This window comes from Spodoptera frugiperda, chromosome 28 (assembly GCF_023101765.2).
Source record: "Spodoptera frugiperda isolate SF20-4 chromosome 28, AGI-APGP_CSIRO_Sfru_2.0, whole genome shotgun sequence".
Lineage (NCBI taxonomy): Eukaryota > Metazoa > Arthropoda > Insecta > Lepidoptera > Noctuidae > Spodoptera > Spodoptera frugiperda.
In genome coordinates, this window is record NC_064239.1 from 11,072,187 (window position 1) to 11,095,902 (window position 23,716).

Consider the following 23,716-nt stretch of genomic DNA (forward strand, 5'->3'; position numbering starts at 1 on the left):
CTTTATATACTTTCAATGTTGGTTCGCCTTCTTGACATAATTTGTTGTTGTGAATTATGGTAATTAGAAATGTTTAGGTCAATGTATTACTTTGTTGCATTTGAAGTGAGTTTTGGAGTTTGGTTTAGTTGTAGTTCTGTTATTCTCTCAGGAGGTAATCAGGAGTTAAGTGTTCGGTCATCAGAATCGGGAAGTGTAGTCACTGGTGTATCATGGAAAACGAACCTGCAATCTCATGTTGCTCTCGATCGAGGAGGTTATAAAAAATTACTCCTTTTTTTAAATAAGAACCGTCTCATATTTTTCTTTTACTAATTCTTTATTGTTAAATCAGGTATAATATCCTTGAAACCTTCTCCTAAGTCTAATACTATGTTCTGCTGAAAACCGCACCTGCATCGTTAAACAGCCTTTTTTTTTAGTCTGGTAATATACCACCGCATCAAAAGTAAGATAATCACGCACAACGAACATACATACACACATGCTGCGTATATTGAAGTCAGTCAAAAACACACACTAACATAAGTTCGGTTAGTTATCTAACATTGAAAGTTGAGAGCAAACTTTATATGTACTTATAAGAAAAACGTAGTACACTCAAACCGAGGGGCAGGATTCTCACAAGTAGGTATAATACTTTTCGTACTTTTTGTCCGAGATTTATGTTAAAAAGTTCGTCCATTTCTCATTTTTCCCCCTCTCACCCGTCTTTCACTGTGTGAACGATTATCATTCTCCTCTTTATTTTTTCCAAAAAAAAGAAAGTTTCTTTTGTCAGTTACACCCGCGTGGGCCTTTTCAAAATAGGAACAATGTATATTTAAATCCGTGTTCTCATTTCAAATGTTTGATTTCTTTTTTTTTCGCGTTCTTTTATTTGAATTTAGTGTGTCTGTATTTGAAAAGATATTGTGTGGTCCTTCCCTAAGAATTGATCTCCTCCTCCCCTTATTTTAGTGGGGGCTTCTAAGTGGCTGGGTACATTCCTTAGGGACTCCGTAATTTATTGTAAGTACCTATTTATAAGTACAGGTAGACTTACGGCTATTTTTATTACGGGCGTAATTATGATTAAGTTTTCTTAGCACAGCTTTTTGGAGTCGCCATTCATTTATATTTTGGGTTTTCTCTCTGTTTATTGTGAAAAAGTAGCACTTTGGATGTCTACAAATAGTTGGGGAACTACGTATCTATTTTTAGAGATTTGTATAGTCCTATGCACTATTATTCTTGTATTTAAAGATTGATTTATACTTATAAGACGCATTTTTTAGGAATTCACCACGTAATATAGGTATCGAACGCAGTTTCATATAGTAAGCAGCAGATTACTACACCCGTGTTTACTTTATGTTAAACGAAAACAAAACAAGATTGCGTTCGGCACTTTAAATTATTGGCCGGCGCGAATGTACTAACCAATCAAAGCGCCGAACGCGTTCTCGTTTCGATCTCGTTCAACGTAAAGCAAACTCATACTAAGGTTACAGAATACAATACGACCAAAACATAAAGGTAAATGAAAAACTCAAGACAATATTTAAAAAGGTTTCGTTTATTATAATAACATCACTCCAGTGTTAGTCACATCTGTTGCCATCACAAGCTACTCATACAAATATTTGTTCAAGTGTTCATATAAATTTAAATAAATAATTCGACTAGGTTACATATCGTTGTACGTATTCAAAGACTGGTAGTTACTTCATTACTTCTTAAATCAGGCACGTTTAATGTAAAATGTCTATTGCAACTGCAATCTGTGGGTCCACCTAATCTACTTTTGGCAAGGCATATATTTGGCGAACGGTAATTTTCGTCTACAGATTTTTTCTTTCCTCTTGGTATTGCGTGGATGCTATAGACAGATTTTATACCTCCGTTGTAGAGATAATCATTGTTGTAATCGTCATTTGGGTTGTATATGTTGCTGTAGTTTCTTGGGTATATCTCGTTTTTGAATAGTTCGTCTTGATATTTGTTGTCTATATCTTTGGTGTACATGACACTTGAGTAGTGATTCGGTTCAGAGTTTGTATCGTTGTCTGTGCTTACAGTTTCGTTGACGTATCGTTGCGACATCCACACGTACCTCGCCATGGGTTCTTCGGGTCCCCATAGTCTGGATGGACGGAATGCCGAAATTAATTTCTGTAACAAACGATAATGATTATTAAGTAACTGGGAATAAGGTACGTATTACGATTGTTGATTTAAGTGAACTGACTTTAATTTTTATAAATTTAATCTTTAAATGGTGTTTATTTAAAGCTAAAGAGTATTCCATTAGGGTTACATCGGAATTAGGGAAAGAATAGACTTTTCTAAAAATAATTCCATTAAAACACGACTTTTAAAAGTATTTGTTAAGATAAGATATTTTTTCTTGTTTTACCTCTAGAACTCTTAGCGGAGGAGTGATTTTCAATTTTGAGTGCTACATTTAAAATCATACTGTATTACCTAAAACTTTTTTATAATAACGTTGCCTCACACTAGGATTTTCTCCTGTATCGTGGGTGCGTTTACAAACATATAAGTTCACATGACACCCAGATCCAAAACAACTATTTTTGGATCGCAAAAAGAGTTACTCCATGCAGGAATCCAATCCGTTTCATGGCAGCCGGTTGCTCAGCAACCACAATAACCGTGCAGTCGAAAAGTAGATATTACTACAATTACAGATACTACAACTACAGATATAAGCTCTACTACATGAATTTCAATATCAACGTTAGTTACCCAGAGTCATATCTAGATACATCTATTAAAAAAAATTCAAAACAATAAACAGTTACTCACCGAATTAATTATTATGTTATCGGCTTACTCACGTAACGCGTAGCAGCGCGACAATCGCCGCGTCGTGTGTCGCAGAATGCTGCTCATGAATATGAGCCTCTAGCATGGCTTGAAACTAGTCGAGTTCCTCGTCAAAACATTACGTGAGTTAGCCGATAACATAATAATTAATTTAGTATGTCTCACGAAAGTTACAATAAAATCATAGTTACTCACCGAAACTAAATTAAACTGTTCTTCTTTGGCTACAGCTCTAGCGGCCAATATCACCATGACAACTAATATCAATAAAAATACTGCTAATAAGGGCCAGAGTGTGCTGCCGTTGCCCCAGGAGATCCGAAGCAGGGCCCGGAGCCACCAGCCCGAGACTCCGATGATAAGAACTGGAGTTAAACACCATGTGGCTATCCAGAAGTAAGGTAGCTTAGTACCTGTCAGGAATTCTATGTCCACTGTGAGATAACACCAGCCTGTAATGTAAACAAAAAGATTTTAATATCATTAGAACTTAAAACGGGATATTTGTCATGTTTATTAGTTTTTATGAGTTTACAATATTTCGGTACTGTTGCAAGCGCTATGATCACGAATGAATCCCTGTTTTAAGTTCTAATGATATTACTTGTGACTATGTCAGTTTAAAAACTTATAAGAAGATTTTAAGTTACCATATATATTGTCCTGAAACAAACTTCGATTATATTTTCCTTATCTCGTAAATAAAGTAATAGGCAAGATGATGTGCAACGCATCGCGGGTTTGATTCCCGCACGGAGCAATTCTTGGTATGATGCAGAAACTGTTTTACCAAATCAGGGTGTCATGTGAAATTAAATATTTGTAAACATAACAATACATAATGAAGATATACATGACTGCATAAACATGACTGTACTGTGGTTGGCGCAGTGGCTGGGCAACTGGCTGCCGTGCAATGTGTAGCGGGTTCGATTCCCGCACGGAGTAACTCTTTGTGTGATCCACAAATTGCTATTTCGGGTCTGGGTGTCATGTGCATGTGAAATTGTATGTTTGTAAACGCACCCACGACACAGGAGAAAATCCTAATGTGGGGCATTGTTTTTTTTATACCGTCGCTGTATAAATTGATTAAAACAAGAAGTTGACTAAAAGTACTCACCATAAATAAACACGAAGCCGACCACTTCAACAGCAGACGTGAATACAGTCAGAACTGGTACCATCAGCTCGTCCAACACGGTGGCTATTTCCAACCCTCGAGCTAGCACTGCTACTGTGAGAGCAGTGCCAACAGCTGATGTAGCACAGGCGAAGACCCTCCAGTGGTCTCCGGTCACCCGATGGAGTTTGTCGTATACTGGATATAGGAGTATTAACTGCAAAAAATTAAAATACTTTAATACATATATTATACATACATATTATATAAAAAAGAATGGCTTGAAGTTCTAACAAAAATGTGTTCGTACTTAGACCAGGTAATATCAGACACTTTTGTTGTTCTACATATTATATTAATTTTACATGACAATTCATTATTATCATATTTTAGATTGATATTTTTTTTTATTGTGGACCGTGGTCTCAAAAATGTTGCTGGATAGTATCATAGAATAAAATATATTGTTTATACTATAAGTTTCGCGAGTAATATGAGCCTCTAGCATGGCTTGAAACTAGTCGAGTTCCTCGTCAAATAATTACGCGAGTAAGCCGTAAAACACAATAACTTAAATAAATTGTTATTATAGTATCCATTATGGTTTTAAATTAGTTAGTTTTATAGGTATTTCTTTACCAGTAACTAAGATAGACATATTATTAAATGGACTTCACAAAAAATGTAGATACACTCTAAAATATAAAAAAAAAGATGAAAAGACGGTGTTCATTACACTTTTAAGTAATTTTAACACTAAAATATTCTTGGAAATTGCTAGCAACTTATTATGTTAAAGTTACAGCCACGAGTTAGGAACAGACTGTTAGATCCGAGATCGAGTTACCATTTTACCGCAGTGTTAAACTTAATATTTTGGGCTAAGGTTAATCTATTCTGGTGAAACTTTATATTCCAGATAATATTGTAGCGTATTTATAGTTCTTCTTTGACCAAGAGCTATAATTACGAAGATATTGTTACCAATTAATTTCTGATGAATTAAAATATCTTTGAAATCACGTTCAAATTGTAGAGAATAAGAAGCTTGAAAAAGAGACATTAGAACTACTTGAGTAATAATTTAAGTAAGTATATGTATCTAGACCTTATTTTATAGCCACTTAAAATATTAACTGATTTGCATCAGATTGACATCAGTAAACATGAAATGTATTTAACTTTTGTCATCTCCTGAGTTAAGTTCAATCTCAAACTGATTAAAAATGTTATAAATCTTGATAAAAATTTTAGCTTATTTTGTTTGCTGTGGTTTTACAGCTTCACATTCTGATACAGTCTACGGGGTGATAAATAATATTATAACAATAAAAAATGCTATCATCTAATGATTTCTCCCATCCTGGGTGAGGCGAGAGAGATTGTCAGACTCTCACTGACTAAAAACCACCCCGTTCCTACTCCTGCTTTGAACCGGAGCCCCGGTAACTCATAAGAATAAAAAAAAAATTACTACTTACCACACTAATAATTCCAGAACAAAAGACGACTCCAAACGCGAGTAGAGGCCACTCCTTATTTCTTCTCTCGGAGACTGAAGATTGGTATATTAAGACTAGAATTGATATGAAACTCGTGTCCTTTCTGCCAGTCCCACCAATGGACTCCCAGAGAAGTACCCAGAGCCAACCAGCGAATATGTTGGTCATTATAAGTAGGGCTGATGTCCTGAAAAAAGATTAAAAGGAAGATTAGTATCCTTTATTGAAGCAACCGTTACAGAAACGTTTATTCATGATACTAAAGGTGTATGATACAATAAATGACTGACTCGTCGGCCCAGTTTGTAAGTGTAAGTGCGACTGTCGGGCAAGGGGTCTCTGGAACGATTTTCGGGTCGCACAAGTATTTTTTAAAATTTCTGAATTGTAGTACAGAGCCAGGAAATGTGCCCAGTATATGGTTATTACATGGGACTTACAGCATTCATTGTGAAAAGTGGGTGTACATTGAAATTGAATGTGTGCGAAATTGATTCCGCTGTTTTCGAGATTTGCACTTTAAAAATACAATTAGTGATTCATATTTAATTTTATAAACACACTTCACATAGAAAAAGTTCGATTTATAAAATGTAAAACAGGACAATAACTATGTTATTTCGAAAATGTAAGACAGAAAACAATAATTATGTTTCTGCGAACGGTTGATAGGTTCTCCTACGCATAATAATTGTTTATTGGTATTCGTATTTAAACCTAGAGTAGAAATCGAAAACCCTAATTACACTTTGCTCTTCCTTCGTATCGAAACAACGAGGCAATATAATCAGAAAATCAATTAGAAGTAAACAAGCAACATTTCCACGTAATTATTAAAGTAAATTTATATATGCCAACAGGCTCACCCCCTATTACACGGGACTTGTAACACAAATGGTGAAAAGTGGGCGTACATTGTATAGCGGCGTGTCGTAATAAGCACCTCTGCCTACCATTTCGGGGGTAAAGGCGTGACGTTGCTGCTGCTTTATTAAAATAAATTTACTACAATTAGCTTACCACCGAACATCGGAGTGTCTGTAGATGGTGCCACCAGCACTGGTCAGATATCCACTAACAATTTGTGTAGACATTAAAGCTTGCACCAATGCGCTGTGCCAAATGTAGGGCTCGGAGAGCGAAGACCATTGCACGCACGACTCGAACATCGAATCAAGTACCGCGGTCTTAGCCAGAAATGTAGAGAGTAATATGGCGATAACAACTATGATAATAGTTATGCTTCCTAGTGTCGTTTTTAGTGTTTTGTGAAGGCGGTATAATCTGAAAATTAAAAAAGAAATGTTTTGTATAACTTATATTTAGGGATCAAGTTAAGTAAAGTACGATAAAACTATTTAAAACGCTGAAGAAGATGGTCAATTACAATAACCTGAGTTAGAAAAAAAAATGTTAAATATGTTGGTACATGTGAGATAAATAGGACTGGTCCTATTTGTCTTTTTAAACTATAAAATTTTTTTATGCAATCTGATTTCAAATCCTAATCCATAAGGACAATTGTCTGTCTTAAATTGGGACTATGATTTTATGTGGACATTGTATGGACTAAACATTATAATATGTAGATCTCTAAAATGGCAGAAATTACTCATTTCTGTCTGATTAAAAAATCAATAGACCCTTTAGTACCTAACATATGTGACGTTTGACAAAACCTAATTCCTATACCTAACATAGAAATTGCAGTCAGCTTAACTAAATTGGTTGAAACAATCCGCACCCATCACCTATTTCGCTGAAAGGTTTCAAATCCTCATTGTTCTCAGGTCTGCTTTGTCAGTTCCGTGAAATTCAGATACCATATGCACTATTCAGGTATTTCAGTTCCATACTACATGAGTAGGTATGTATGGTACATAGACTCCATTATTGGAAATAGGTTATTCATGTAGATAGATTTCTACATGGAAATCATGTCCCAGGAACATTTAATTTTCCAAGTAATGTTTATATTGAAATTATGATCAATAGGTATAAAGGATTTTACACTGAACTGTGTAGTACAGAAAGCGTGAACAACTCATTGCACAAGACGTTCAATAGTATAGTATTCTCAAAGATTATCATATTTTTAGTTTATGATTTATTCATTTTAGTATGCTGCTCTTTTGGCTCAGGTTATTATTTTTTTTATTACATTTTCACTAAAGTTTTATCGAATCTTCTTATCTTTTTCGACATTTTTATTATTCTAATGAATTTTTAGGGACTTTTATACCGCACAGCGTATGTCAGTCCCATCGTACCCTAAAACAGTGTAGTTATACATCAAACCAACTGAATCAATTGATCTGAAGCTGAACAACTTTCTTGCATCATCGCTACCCGGCTTATTTACTAATTGCGGAATGTACTTATATCGTTTTTGTTCAACTTCAAAGCCCTGAACAACGTATTCCTATCAGCCTCAAATCAGATCAGTCAATTCAAAGAACAATATTTTTCAACATTGGTGCAACAATTTAGACATTGACTAAAAATCTTCCTTCAAAAAGAGCGGAATAAAGTAATAATATCAATGTTAACACTCTTATTACTTACAGAACGGGCACGAAGAACCATAGGAGAAATATTAAGACCGCCATTATGCCGAGATACTGCGGATACTCTGTGAATGGCGCCAAAAATGTTGAACTGGAACATTTTATTAGATCGTTTTTAATAATTGTATTTTATTGCAATAAAGTTAATGTAGTGTTAAGAGGTTTTTATGGTATAATTCGGTAAACGAGCAGACGGATCACCTGATGGTAAGCAATCGCCGCCGCCTATGAGCACCTGAAACACCAGAGGCGTTACAAGCGCGTTGAAGGTCTTACAGTTATTGTAATAGTCTTGTTCACTTTATTTTTTAATCAAAAGAGGATTGGGATTCACACAAATGACAAAATGGATCAAAGGATGGTAAGCAACTTGTATCATTCTTGATGGACACAAGCAATAACAGAGGAGAGAGAGGGCGTCAAAATCCTTTTAAAAATTAGTTGAGAAAGAACCACCACATTTTTGTTTTACATAGTGAAATAAAAATATTTATACAAATATAGTTGCATAAATAATTATCACTAGTAAATGTAATGTAAGCCGTAACAGAAATGTAAAATATTCTATAGAAACAAAAGAAAAAATGTTACAGAAAATGGTTTTTGTTTTAAAATATGTAGTTGTATTACCTACCTGAAACACTCGGTTGCGTTCATTTTATTTTCATATCCATTCTGGAACATAAAATGAAATAATAATTACCTGTAAGTACCTACTTCAACCATGCATTTAATTCTCACTAATGAACCATACATGTTAGGGATAATTTTTTGTTTGATAGTTTCAGAAATGTCTGTAAAGTAAATTGTAGATTATAAAGCAATGGCAATCACCAATGTAGGAGAATAGTAGGACCGCAAAAATCTCAAATGCTCACAACTTAAGGATGATTTTTCACCAAAGATGTGCTATGTAGCTATGCCACGAAATATTATGGCTAAGCTGTGAAACTTTGTGACGATTCCCACTGATACTAAGCTAGAATAATGCTAAGCTAAAAAGAAATCCATAGTACGTATCCATAGCACGCATCTTTCCATATAAAAACCACCAGCTTAGCTGAGTCCGTTTACAGTTTGTGCTAAGCTATGCGTATCAATGAATACGATTAGTGGAAGCGAAACGCATCCACAGAAACGTAGTATAGCACACACCCTAATATAATAATTATGTTAAATTATTAACATTACAATAATAACCAGACAAAAGTAAACCAAAATCCGGTAAAAAGACAGGATTAACAAACCGATCTTTCTATTCACACAAAGACTTTCACAGCCAGCATTTTACATTTTCCATATTAAAATTTTATCCTGCAGTTATTAAAATACCCCTCACTTTACAGTACAATGAAATACAAAGCGGCTTACCGGCGTTATGTGCAGTTTAGTGCAATCCTTTAAAGGGAAGGACCCCTTGCCTATCCACAGGAGGTAGGCAAATGACAGAGCTACATACATCATGTAGTATACACAGCATACGTATGACGTCAGCACTTTTAAATGGCCGACACCTGAAAAAATATTACACGGATTTATGAGTGTTAAAAGTTGATTTATTGTAGGACAATCTTTTATGTTTTTTTTTTTAAGGTAAAAGGTTAGCTATGAATTTGGGAAAACTAAATATTTTTTTGTAGGAGATTTTGCATGATATTTCTACAAATATCATAGAAAGTCATGCTGTACCTTCTGGAAATAGACATGCATTATTACATTAAACATATTTATAAAAACCATCAATTTTGATTGCTTCGTTGGTTCGATTTCCCGGTCTTGCAGCTTTTTGCGGTTTATCGAAACTTTCTCTGTTGTAGCACGGAGTCAGAAGAGTAGAATTGTGGCCAGTATAGCAATAGGCTCACCTATTACACGGGACTTGTATGACACAAATATTGAAAAGTGGATGTACATTGTATAGTGGCATTACGTGCCGTAATGTACACCTCTGCATACCCCTTCGGGGATAAAAGGCGTCACGTTGCATTATTATGATACACAAAGACCATATTATTGTAGTACACAAGTACTTAGACTTGACTTAATAATATTATGTATACGTAAAATACATTCGTACTTTGGTACCTATGTTTGGTAACATTATAATCGGCTTGCAGCTCTGTACAAGGGAGCTGAGTTTTATCTACCTGTAGGCTTAACATCAGGCTTATGTACCGAGTACATATTTACACTGCATACATTACATACAAGACTCTGGATAAGGCTTGGCAGGTTTATTATGGAAGGTTAAAACATAATTTAGTATTGTGTGAATCAATTTATTTTGTCTTTAAGAAACGAGTTTAACGATTTTTTCTTTAAATTTATTTTCTTACTACATTACAGTGTATGGTTTTTTTGTTGTAAAAGTTTTAAATTTTAGTTCAATTTGTTTTGTTTTCACACTTTATGTACATTTTACAATGGTGGACTTAATGCCAATTTGGCATTCTCTAACAGTCAACCTTAAATTATTTAATCTGTATTGAAACTTTAGCACACTGTGCAGTGACACACAATCGCTGTGTAGTATGCCAAAATGCATTTGGACAAAGTTAAATCTTTTAATTTTGGTTTCCTTGGTTCTATCACTTTAGCCTTGAAGTGCACAAAGGCAACATTTATGTTCCTCCGACATATTGTTTATTAAAACTTTAACACAACGTTTGTTCATAAATCTTACCTCTCAATATGGGCACTGCCCTCCACACTCCAATAGGATCTTGATGACTTAGCTGACCCATGGCAAGTTGTAGCAGCGTCGTCGGTAGTCCTGCAGCCAACAGCCAGAAGGAGTAGATCACCAGGTAAGGAACTGCTCCATGTCTGAACGCCTCTTTCGGAAGCCGAACTGAGTTGAACAGCGTCAGAGAAATTGCTATGGTGCATAGCTGTGTTTTTACGAACTCGCATGTTGATTTTAGAGTCTGAAACAAAATGTATGGAAAAGGTTAGTAATTACACTAATATATTATAAATGTGAAAGTTTGGCGGTTTGAATGTTTGTCCTTCAATTACGCTAAAATTGTGAGTCAGATAATAACACAATGGGCATTTTTGCTAATCCTTCCTAGATACCTAAGAGACATTCAATAAATTCGGTGTTTTCCAGGTAAGCTAGAAGTTGTTGAGATCGATCATGTTTTTTTCAGGGTCAAAGAACAAGACTAGACTATTGTGAAATACATCAAAGAATCTGCAGCTTGCGTAGGTATTGTCAGTTAACATACTTTTTGGTGACGGGGTATGCAAATAGGTACGTCATTTCTACGTTTAAAATGTACCTCGAAGTGATGTCATGTGATATTTCAAATCGTTAATATATTCGAAAATATTAGTTTCCATACGAAGATAAAAAATACGTATCTAATATTTTAAAATAATCTACAAGGCGGTCATTAAAGTCAAAATGAGCCATGTACCCCATTATACATTAAATGTATTTTACATTATGAAACCTTACAACACATTAGTAGCAAGTTCTTAACATTGTGATAATAATTGAACTTCCCTACTTAGTTAGCGCATGCCTCTAATTAGAGCGGAACAAATCTCTTTGACATCTCTAACAGGCATGTCTTTTTAATTAGTCAAATGCCATTGTAATGGTAAGAGGCTTAGGTACGCAGTCTTAAATTATTTACTTAAGATACATATTCCGTCTTGTTACTTTAATATGAATGGTTCTACGGTTTACGCCTACTAGCTTGTTTCGGAGTGTCGCTATTTGTATTATTGAAACGTGCGTATAGATTTCAATGCTCTAAACGATTTAAAAAATTACCTTATTTTTTAAATCGGTTCTCAGTTTGACCTGGATGTATGTGTGTTTGTATGTTGCTGATTTTGATACGTTTTTCAGCATAGTATTTTTCAGACTTAGGAAAAGATTTTAGGTATATTAGCTGCATTGAAAAAATGAGTCGCTAAATAAAATTGAAGGCGGTTCCCTTTTTTAAGCTTTTATTTACTCTTGTGATGTTTTTGTGTTCTTTTTTTATCAGTATTATAAACCAACTGGTTTATAATCAAACTTAAGCCAAATCTATATAATATTGATATTATCAATTACTTCTCGCCTCGTATCTAATTAATTCTCTTTTTCTCTTTTTTTAAAAAAAAACGTTGCCCCACACTAGGATTTTCTCCTGTGTCGTGGGTGCGTTTACAAACATACAAGTTCACATACACATGACACCCAGACCCGAAACAACAATTTGTGGATCACACAAAGAGTTGCTCCGTGCGGGAATCGAACCCGCTACCCGTTGCGCGGCAGCCAGTTGCCCAGCCCCCGCACCAACCGTGCAGTCATTAATTAATTCACTCTTTACGTCTTGTCTTTACATATTAGTATCAGTTTCTAAAAAAAAACAAAACATCTTGGCTTTCTTGATTAAAACACTTTCAAAATTATTGTCCCTAATATTATTTGATTGACGTTCATGAAGTAGCTAAAAAGCTAAAGACCACCAAGCGTTTTGAGATTAGATTTTTTATTTCTTTGTTTAACACGGCAAATGTTCTCTAAAACATGAGAACAGTTAGGTTGATTCGAAAATGAAACTCTTTGCACTCGGCGCAACGCTCTACTTGTGTCAATTTGCTACTGAATGAGTTTAAAGGGCATGCTTTACTTTTCCAGTTACTGATAAACCTACTTATCATTGTCCAAAGGGACTTTGATTGACTTTCTTAATGACACGGTGTAGAACAGTCTCAAATAAAAGTAGGTAGTTGCTTTTTTAAATTACATTCACTTGCTTTCTAAGTTTATTAGGAAAAAATACAACAGGCTCATTCAGTTTACGTCGAGCCTGAAAGGAAAATTGCATTTATGACATAGGTTTATGAGGTTTTGCCATACACTGGAACAACGCTTAATAGATTAGACTTGTGTAAAGAAATATTCTTCATAAGGCTTGTTTAAAAAACAGACTTTAGACTTTTAATTAATATAGTGAACTTGATTCCCCCTAGCCCTTTCCATCACCGTATCACAAGACAATCGGCGAAAAGTCATCACTTCATGGTAGATATCCCACCTGCTCCCTGCTCATACGAAACACTTTGCTTCAAGCTTGTGAGAACTGATAGGGTGTGGAATTATTTGCCGGAGTCTGTGTTCCCTGAAGGTAGTCTTCAAGGCCCTAGTGAATAAGTTGTTTATCATCCTAATCCCCAATTCCCCAACAACCCTTATATTCCTAACCCCCAAAAGGCCAGTACCGCACTTGTAAAGCCTCTGGTCTTACGGGTGTCCATGGGCAGTAGCGATTGCTTACCAACAGGTAATCCGTCTGCTCGATTACCGGCTTATACCATAATAAAAATAAAAAAGGTATTCTTTAATTTTTTAGCCCATTTACCATTTAAGTTTAGCAACATTTAGAGCCTTTTTGTAACGACACTACGAGTATTACGTCACAGCCCCGGCTCTCCAGTTCAGTGGTTCAGATCAGTCAGTCTGTCTGTAACATTATAGTGCCAACTATTTAACACTATCATTGACATTGTCACTAGTGTCAAACAAATTGAAACTTTATTCTATGTAGATTTTAGAACCAATTTTGCTCATCAGTGCTATACGTCTTAGATTTCATCATAGTTCCGTGATGACAAGTGATTGAGTATTTTAGATCATGGACAAGTGATGTTACGTAATTTGTTTTTGTTTTGTTTTGAAAGTGTAGGGCCTTACAGTGTGTGTTTAGTTTCCTTGTTTATTGTTCTTGGACTCATTAACACATTGAACGCCGTGGTAGTCACCGGTGACCGACGTTAGCGGAGGATTTGCTTTCAACAGTTTTCTATTGGCAGTCAAAGACTTAAACGAACGTTGAAATGTATAAAGAATAGAATGTAAGTGTAAAGGTTTTGGTCACAACAAATAATCAAGACCTTTCTACCTAGCTCCTGTCTATATATAATGTTCTTTTGTTTTCTGTCCAATTGTTGTACATAAACTAATAAATAAATATGATTTTTTGACGATCGAACGTCTTTTTTAATTTTTATGGACTTAATAGAATGGCGCTTGGCTACTATCTCGCCTGGTGGTAAGCGATGATGTGGCCAACGATGGGGCTTTATATACCTCGTTTTTAATTTTAGAAATTAACAAATTGTTTTTTACTAATAGATAGTAAATATTTTGAAGTAGGAGAATATTCAGCAGTACACTTATACTGTCATTACAATACTTTTAAGTACATTTGGGGTAGCTAAGTCTATTTTATGCTTATTGCAACTAGAACGAATCTTACTTCAGTCTGATAAATTACCAAAAATTTCGAAAATTGGAGAATCCAATAAGAAATTGCTCAGTTTTTGCAACCATAAATAATTCATTCGAGCAATTTGTTATTTAGAAATACTGAACAAGTTATATATTTTAAATTATAATATAATTATTATACAAAAATGTTAATGATATGTTTGCATCCTGCCATTTCATAACGGTTTAGTCAAAAATGTAGATCCGTTATTTTTTTACCTAGCGCAAAATTTCACAATAATCATGTATTATATTATGTGATAATATTAATTTATTTATTAATTTAATATTTAGATTTTCCCTGCCCGATAAATCAAAATAAAAATTACATAAACTTTAAATTTATAAAAATAATCCTTGTAATTGTGTACATTAAAAATGTTGAAATTCAGCACAAATTATATATAGATAATTGACTGCATTGTCTATCATTAAGAAGATCCCGAAAAAAGTAAATATCCCAAAATCATCGGGAATTAAATACATCGGATTTGAGTTAGGAAGGCAGTAGAATACAAAAATTGAATTAAAGAAGTAGTTAAGGCCACTGTACACTTACTGAAACAGTCACACTCACTAACTTCCAACTTAAATACATCGATAAACCAACCACACTTCATATTCCAAAAATTCCAAATATTCTTCAAACACCATGTATTACAAGCTCGGTCATAACAAACAATTGTTTGAAAACGATACAAACAATAGCTACGTATTAAGCGACCGCTAGCAGCCAGCGGTTGGCGCTCGCGGTCGCGGTCAAGAGCTAATGAACTTTACAGTTTACACGTAAATAATAACGTTAATTACTCTTCATAGTTTCATTTTGTGATCTCGCTTATTATTCGCATGATAATCTGTTAGAATTTATTTTACTTGATCTTAATTTTCAAAACATTCTGTGGCTAACTATTAACTGCCCAAATATCAGGGTATATAATGGTGAAAGAACTTTATAAATCGATGTAGTAATATCGGAGACCGTAACATACTTAATGCAAATATACAAAAAATCTAATCTTATTTGTTTTAACATGTATATTGGCATTGGTTGACTTAAAAATCGCACCTTTAGTCTTAGACTAGAGCCTAGAACCTCAAAGAGCCATCGGACTACCACAGATGGAGCCCAGAATGGCTAATGAGAACACGGTGCTGTGGACTGCCGAGTGGGTTACCGGAGTTCCGGCTCGAAAAGTAGCAGTAGGAACGGGATGGTTTTTAGTTAGTAAGAGTTTGACACTCTTCTCGTCTCCCCCAAGGTAGGAGAAGTCATTGACTAATTTTCGCCCTTTTAAAAAAACCTTAGACAGTAACTGCAACGGCAATAAAGTATTTTAACCGAATGAAAGACTTTGTAAACACTGCAGCTATGTTATATACACATAAAACTATTAGTTATAATTACACAGAAGCAGTACACAGATTACAATAGACACATAAATTAGTTGGAACGCCATTGTCCCAATGTTATTAAACTCCTGACGTTGGTGTGCAACACTATGCATTTTCTTCGAATCATAACAACCTTTTGTAGCGACAGTACTATTTTGAAAATATTTTTTTAACTATAACTACTAACTAGTATACATTTAAAGTAAAAGTAACTACTTGTATGTGTATAAAAATACACAAATTATCATGACTTTTTTTTCTCAAAGAGACCACTACAGATGGGCCCCAGCAGGGCTGATGCCTGATGCGGAACTGCGTACAGCCTAGAAGGCTTACCAGGGCTCCAGTGCAAATCAGTAGTAGGAATGGGATGGATTTTAATCAGTAAGAGTCTGATACTCCCACTCGACTCGTTCATGCGGGAGAAGTCATTGGATGATTTTCTATACTCAGATAATACTCAATTAAAAGAGCCTTAGTCGAAATTATTAGAAATACTATTTTGTAAAATAAGATATTGATTACATATTAAACAGTAATAAATTATAATTATACGTTTCATTTAATTCACTCGAATCGTTAGGAAATGAAAAGTAATGCTCTAATGGTTAGAGAGTGAATTGACTGCGCACGCGATTCTCTTTCGACAATCACTCATTAGTATAGAATGATTTACTACTTTCAGTATCAATATTTTCACGCACATCGACTTATATAATAATTATCATCATATTCGCTTTGAATTTAGTCTATAAAACTGATTTATTAGTTTATTTACTTATCAAAGAAAGAAAATCTTTATTATTGACACGTAAGTTTCGAGTAAGTACTTTATACGAGTTCTTAAATCTAAAGCAATAGTTAGATAATACAGGGTGAACGATACCTACTGGAAATAGTTCCATGCAATGATAGTTTGTCTACATAGAAAACAATCCATTGTATTAGTACAAACGAATTAACAGCCTATAGGTATCCACTGCTGACCAAAGGTCTCTTCTCCCATGGAGAAGGTTTGAGCACCAACCCGCTTGCTCAATGCACGGTGGCGATTTCAAAATTATAAATAGAAATCATAAGCCTAGGTTTTTTCAAGATGTTTGACCTTCATCGTTTGTCAGAGGTGTCTAAATATTCTTAGAAATTAATATAAATTGGAAAAAAATACAGAGGTATAAACACTTTTTTTGAAGTAGATTTTTACATAAGACATACTTATTACACAAGATATTTAATATTGCTATTTTCATAATACCTACTTACCTACTACTAGCACGTGTGACGTCATTGTAGACCTTCAGAGTAATTTGCATAGTAAGATGCTTACATTACATCTGTATAAGGATAATATTGTCTCCTACTAAATATGGCACCAGTTTTAATACTTTAGTTGTTTATCTACCTATCGGTCTTTATACCTCATACCTTTTAAAATTGAGATCGAAGACTTCCTGCGTTTCGATATTGAAGGGGCAGGAACTAGGTATGAGTGTGAGTAAGCCATGTAGCTGTATCGTCTTTAAAGTATTTTATGAATAATTTTTATTTACGAAAATAATATTATTATATTCAAAATTTTTAACCAGTGTGACGACACCCAATTAAAGCTTATTAGGTATAGTAGATACTTTAATGGCGTAATAAGATTACTTATTTTCATATTTATGACACACACTATAAATATAATATTATGTATATAATTCTCTGTTGGGAATAAAATACATAATTTTTCTATGTTTTGGGTGATTAAGCGCGATTCATTCACTCCATCACTAGAATAACTGCAAGTACTTTTTCCTAGTACACTTTATAACATAAGTATCATGTGATTTCCTGCAATATATCATAATAATATGCCCACTAGTGTCAATAAAAACCAATAAATGATCACCTATGGACCTTACGTAACGCATAATGTGTACATATCTACGTCAGTTGTCATATTATACCTACTTACTTATTTATTTATTTATATACATATACATTTATACAGCGTGTAACAAAATACCCATATACATCAAGAAGCACTGAAGAATACAGGTTGAATAGAATCTCTACAAAATACTTGGTGTCGCATGGTTCTTGATTTTAAATCATACAAACGTATCACAACGCTACAGGGGTCACTCGCTAATATTACGAAACATTTCTTCTGTAAATTTGATCGCCTAGTACCTGTATCTACCTAATTTAAATGTATGGTTTCTAGAATTGTATGTTTTGGAAATTTCATAACTTCGTTCCACGAAAACATGAGTTTGAAAAACCCCTCCCGTATCGTTTGTAATGTTATCTAGAAACCGTGCACTTGATATGTATACCACCATTTTGTTACACCGTGTATATGTATAACATTACAAACACATACATATATCTTAAGTATGTACCTAGTTATAATTATGGGAAAGATTTTTATCTCTTAGATGCAATATGTATTATGCATTTTAAGATTTAGTTTTGTTAATTAAAAGTAAACAGCTATTAAAAATGTATTTTTGTACATATTCATACATTGTTTGTAATTGTTAAAATATTTAATTTGAACATAATTATTTCTACACTCATGTTTGTCGGATAATTTTAGCTATTACCGCGCCGTTTTACCCACTCTGCTCGGCTCCTATTAATCGTAGCGCAATGTTTTGTAGCCAAAATCTTTCCTCAATAAATGAGCTATCCAATACTGTAAGAATCATTCAATTTGAACCAGTAGTTCCGAAGATTGGCACGTACATACAATTTGGCGATTCATTTTGATTTATATAGATTCCATTTTATAAGTATTAGAAATAAAACTAAAGATAATTTTGACTCGGTAGGCATGATTGCAATTGCATGATGAAAAATATCTAGATTTGTAATTAAACTAGCGCTATTAAAACAATAGATGTTACCTACTACTTAATTTACCATAACAAATCATTTGTCTGACATTGCAAAAAATCGTGAATAGCGAATAAATATAAAATGGTAGGTACTATAAGCAAAATAAATGACGTCAATGATGTTACCGACGTTTTACCATGATCGTAAAATTAGTAGGTATACAGATATTAGATATTATAGAGATTTTAAAATATTCTTTAGATCGATTTTTTTGTTCATTACATACATTACCAATTTGAGATATTTAAGTATACAATATATAGTAGTACCTATATATTTATAAATTATGTCTCAATAATATAGTATACTATGTGCTTAAGACTAACAGAAAAACCAAATCCAGTAACAAGTATTGAGATAGTAGTTTTTTACTTGAAAATAGTATAAATTGTACCTACGTAATGTCAAAACTTTTTCCTACCCATATAAATCCTCTGTATCGAGACCTTTTTTTTAAAAATCCATTGCCAACCATGTACTTGTATTGTGATCATTAAAAACATGTACACGTAAAACTGAAACCGCCATAACTAATTATAGGAAACCTAAAACATGACTATAAAGACTACCCAAGGCCAAAATTAAGTAAAGACATCCAGGAAAAGCTAAATTATGAGGTGACTAATGAATTTTTGATGGCGTTCAAAATGAAATTGTTATCAACAGGCCTTGGTCTTAAGATGACAGACCTTGGGGAATCCGGAATTGAGACACAAGGCATAAGACATCTGGTACAAAGAAGTTCTTTGTACTGTGAATTACGTTAGTAACTTGTATTTAAGACACAAATTAGGCTTAATGTAAATACTTTTTTTAAAGAAGTGTTTAAAAATGTAATTTTTTATATGGTATACTAAACCACTAAACGAGCAGACGGATCACTTGATGGTAAGCAATTGCTGTCGTTCATGGACACCCGAAACTGTACGTTGCCGGCCTTTTGGGTGTTAGGAATTTAAGGGTGGTTGGGAATCGGAAATTGAACCTTTTTTTGAAGGGCAAAATCATTCAATAACTTCTCCCGCCTTGCGCGAGGTGAGACGGAGTGTCAGATTCTAACTGACTAAAACTACCACATTGTTACTCGTGATTTTTGAGCCGGAGGCCCAGTAAACGTCTAGTAGGCATAGTAGGTAGGCAGGTAGGCACCTCGAATAATTTTGGGCCAATAAGTACCTAATTAGAGAAAGAGGTGTTTCACATTTTTTATCATTTTTGTTACGAGTTCAAGTTCGAGAGAAAAAGTAACAATAGTTTTTTTAAATTATGCCCAATGTACGAAAGTAGGAATTACCGATTCAATGACATAACCTAAAGTATACTGAATACATATTTTGTACACCTCATTCATAATGTTACATACGACTATAAACCATCCTCTTGTAGTGTCATAACACTGACTAATGGTCAGTAATGATCACATTCTAATCTTCATGAGATACAAGATAAGTCAATATACGTAATCAGGTAGTCATTGTTAGCACTTTGGATGAAATCACTTTTTTGTTTTTGTTTAAAATGACTTCCTTGTAAGACATCACAAGCTATTAACGACTGTTATTTTCCTGTAGCAAAAAAGGAATGACTTTTTGAATGAATTTGGATTTTGTCATTGTTTGTGTGAATTATTTTATGTATTCACTAGGTTCTGGTAACTTCGCTCGCGTTCCCGTGCGATAAAAGTATCCTATCACCCAAGTCAGCTCATGCCCTGTCTGTATACGAAATTTCATCAAAATCCGTTCAGTAGTTTTATGTTATTGACGGTCAAACATCCAAATATCTAAAGCTAAAATAAATAAACTTTCACATTTAGGTATAATATTAGTGTGATCAGTGTGATTGTTGGATCTAATAAAATGCTCTAAGTAAAAATTAATGTTTATGAATATACGAGTAAAATCATAATTTGTGTTAAAAATTTAAGTATTTGAAGTTCATTGAGCAAAAATAATATCATTTCAGGTTCATGGACAAACAAAGAGTAAAAGAATTAAAATGTAATTAATATAACAACTATCTTTAATTAACCTCACATTATTTTATTTATTGGAATTTACGGTATCATTTGGGAATTTATTTCGGGGTCAAACGATTAGTTTCGGACTCAAATTCTGTTCTAATTTATTTTAATAGATTGTTAATCCAAAACACGAGATTCTCTTTAACGAAATTGACTGCTACTAGTAAAATTTATTTATTATTCATGAAAATTCTACCTGAGTAAAGATATTGTACTCGCTTAAGTTCTTCTTTGGAGATGTGGACTACTTAGCAGATAACCGGGGCTCCATCTCGAAGAGCAGGAGTAGGAACTGGGCGCTTTTTAGTCTGTAAGAGTCTGACACTCTCTCTGTCCTAACCCAAGGTGGGAGAAGCCATTGGATAATTATCCCCCTAAAAAAAAGGAGTTCTTCTTCTTTTCACAAAATAATTTTAGATTATATTGGTTATACAAGATTAGTAAAACCTATTTTTGTAGTAAACTATTTACACGAAATCTGAATACAAAGTCAAAACTATAGACTTAATTTGTACAATAACCTCAGAATTTTACAGGAAACCTAATAACGATCCTAGTCTGAGTTTCGAAGCAAAGAATGAGAAGAAGATTGCGATTTCACTAAAGAGTAAAGAGAAAAGAGAGAGAGAGAGAAAATAAATTAACCTTTTAATATGATCTACTTCTCCTTTACTCTTTTATTATGCCGACATTTTTTAATATGCCAAATATTTGGTCAAGGTCAATTACCTATAAGAATAAAATCTAATCTAAAAATAAGTACAGGTCACTTGAATAATTAAAATATTTCAAATCCCATAGAATACCATTAATAAACTGTATAGTGCCTTATGAATAGAAACATTCTTGGAAGCGTTGGAATAAACTATGATTTGTTAAAAATGAATATGATGATCATTATCATGAAGTCAGAAACAAACCATAAGATTACATTACATCTGTTTTATTTTCATTTAGAGCATACTTATATTTAATTTATGCTTATAGAATTTACTTACCTAACTACACATACAAATTCTTATTCTAAGGAGTTGGTTAATCCTTTTTTTCGAGGAGGACAAATCATCTAATGAATTCTCCAGTCCAAGGCAAGGAGAATGGGAGTGTCAGACTCTTACTGACTTAAAACCACCCCGTTCCTATTCCTGCTTTTCGAGCTGGAGCCCCGGTAAACCCGTTAGGTAGTCTGCAGCTTACTATTTTTACTTAAGGTTAGCATGGTGTTCTTTAAAAAATACTCTACCTTAAAGATTAATGTCCGTTTCTCAAGAAGCGAGGCATGAAGCCATAGGTAAAAACGTAATACTTTTACACACTTTACTATGTACTTTCTTAACGTATTCTAGCTACACCTTAACAAATTGCAACACATGATATTTCATTTTATTGCCCTTAATTTAAAGTTTCATATTCAGTAACCTTTCTAACATGTCCTGTAGTATTTAATTTCAATATCATCTTTGGAATTTTAATTTTATAATAGCCCTTAAGTTAAGGTCTAATTTCCAGTGAGGACGACTCAGCAAACAAATCCACTACACTATCAATTTTCAATGGAAAATGACCATCACAACACAAGTATCAAGCCATAAACACAGTCTCTACATCCGATAGACATCACAAACGTATAATAAAATTCAAAACAAACCACCAGCTGTGACAGAAACCTTGATCCAGAAACGATTTAAAAAAAAATTCACTCACAATTTTTTTTCGAACATTTTTTAACAACTTCGCGTAAACCTGAGTCTTGTATTACAAATTCTAAGTAAACATAAAAAAAAACAAGGTCAGTACTAAAAGATATTACCCAGCCAGGTTTAGAAGTCCTTTGCATGCATGATTTACTTCTAGCACAATGGAAATCACCACACGGTCGGTTCACAACTGCCATATAAAAATTAATTTTAATTATTAGTTTGAATTTAGAACACGATCGCGCGCATGCGCTTTGCACGTAACACTGAACTGAGTCGGAAGGTGCGCTCGAGTGATGCGCTGTTATCGATAGTTTTGTTTAACGATGTTCGTGAGTAATGTTTGTTTTTATTGTGTTGTTAGTGTTAATGGGTCACGGTTTGAAGTTATGTGTATGATGGAATTGAATGGCATGGCTTAACACATTGGCTTGTATTAGTTATTGTAAAGGTTATATTTTTCAATAAATGGATATTTTAATATAAACTTCCTACCTCTCGGGGACGTAAACGGAAGTAGACCTATAATGGGTCCCGAGTAATAACGAGAGCCTATTGTCATTTGTGTTTAAGTGATTTCTAAACAGAAGAAGTAAATAAAATCTCATTCAACTAGAGAATCTTACTCAAAGCATGGTTCTTGTCCTTGGAAGTTGTACTACGAGTACAAATTATCGAAGTAGAATTGTCTAGTGGGTTACCGGGGTTCCGGCTCGAAAAGCAGGAGCAGGAACAGGGTGGTTTTTAGTCAGTAAGAGTTTAAAACTCTGTTTCGCCTCGCCCAAGGCGGGAGAAGTTATTAGATGAAAAAAAGTAGTAAAGATTTCATAAAATAGATTTAATTAAATAAAACGTACATAAAAACTACAGTTCTGTGTCACACTTTAAAAATATACATACATGACATTTTATCGAAATGCACATGAATGCATGACAAAAATCCATCAGTTGACAAAAAATAATAAAACAAAACATTTTCATAAAAGTCAACGAATAAAATAAATTCAATTAAATCATCGACTGCTCGCATCACTAGGGACGTCAGAACAAGCCACGGTACACTGCGCACAACACTACTCAGTTATGGAAATTAACTTCGGACTTAAAAATAAAAACACGGAGTAATTACCATCGATATGGTCACTGACCATCACTATGTCTTGAAAGGGTCTTTATATTGTTAAATTAGCAATGTTTAGAAACTTTCTGTCTACTTCCGGACTATAAATCTAGACTAAAATTTCCAGTTATCTATTCTTAGATTCAAATTTGAATATTATCTAATATATACATAAAGTGAGAGTAATCTTCTTAAGCTGGTCTGAGAATTCCTAAACATTATTTTGAATAAACTTATAAAATTAGTCAGCGATACTTTCAATTTTACTAAAATCAACATTTTTATTAAAACATTTTT

At 33.8% G+C, this 23,716-nt stretch overlaps 1 protein-coding gene across 1 annotated transcript; it reads right to left on the minus strand.

Annotated features, from left to right (window-relative positions):
* Positions 1-1,536: 1,536 nt before the first annotated feature.
* LOC118265530 (sodium-dependent nutrient amino acid transporter 1) lies at positions 1,537-22,579 on the minus strand. Its single transcript, XM_035578451.2, has 10 exons — positions 22,413-22,579; positions 10,705-10,948; positions 9,393-9,535; positions 8,656-8,696; positions 8,020-8,112; positions 6,475-6,738; positions 5,434-5,641; positions 3,953-4,169; positions 3,025-3,281; positions 1,537-2,154 (listed from the first exon to the last, which is right to left on the minus strand). The coding sequence occupies exons 1-10, from the start codon at positions 22,494-22,496 to the stop codon at positions 1,690-1,692; spliced, it is 2,016 nt and encodes a 671-aa protein (XP_035434344.2). The 5' UTR covers positions 22,497-22,579; the 3' UTR covers positions 1,537-1,689.
* Between the last annotated feature and the right edge of the window lie 1,137 nt (positions 22,580-23,716).

What these genes read in the sequence shown, in the direction of transcription:
- LOC118265530 (XM_035578451.2), bottom strand. Translation starts at nt 22,496, where the DNA reads ATGGCAGTTGTGAACCGACCGTGTGGTGATTTCCATTGTGCTAGAAGT. An exon ending in CTAAACTGCACATAACGCCG is followed by an intron (nt 8,697 to 9,392) that starts GTAAGCCGCTTT and finishes TTTATGTTCCAG; the next exon opens with AATGGATATGAAAATAAAAT. An exon ending in AGACACTCCGATGTTCGGTG is followed by an intron (nt 5,642 to 6,474) that starts GTAAGCTAATTG and finishes ATCTTTTTTCAG; the next exon opens with GACATCAGCCCTACTTATAA.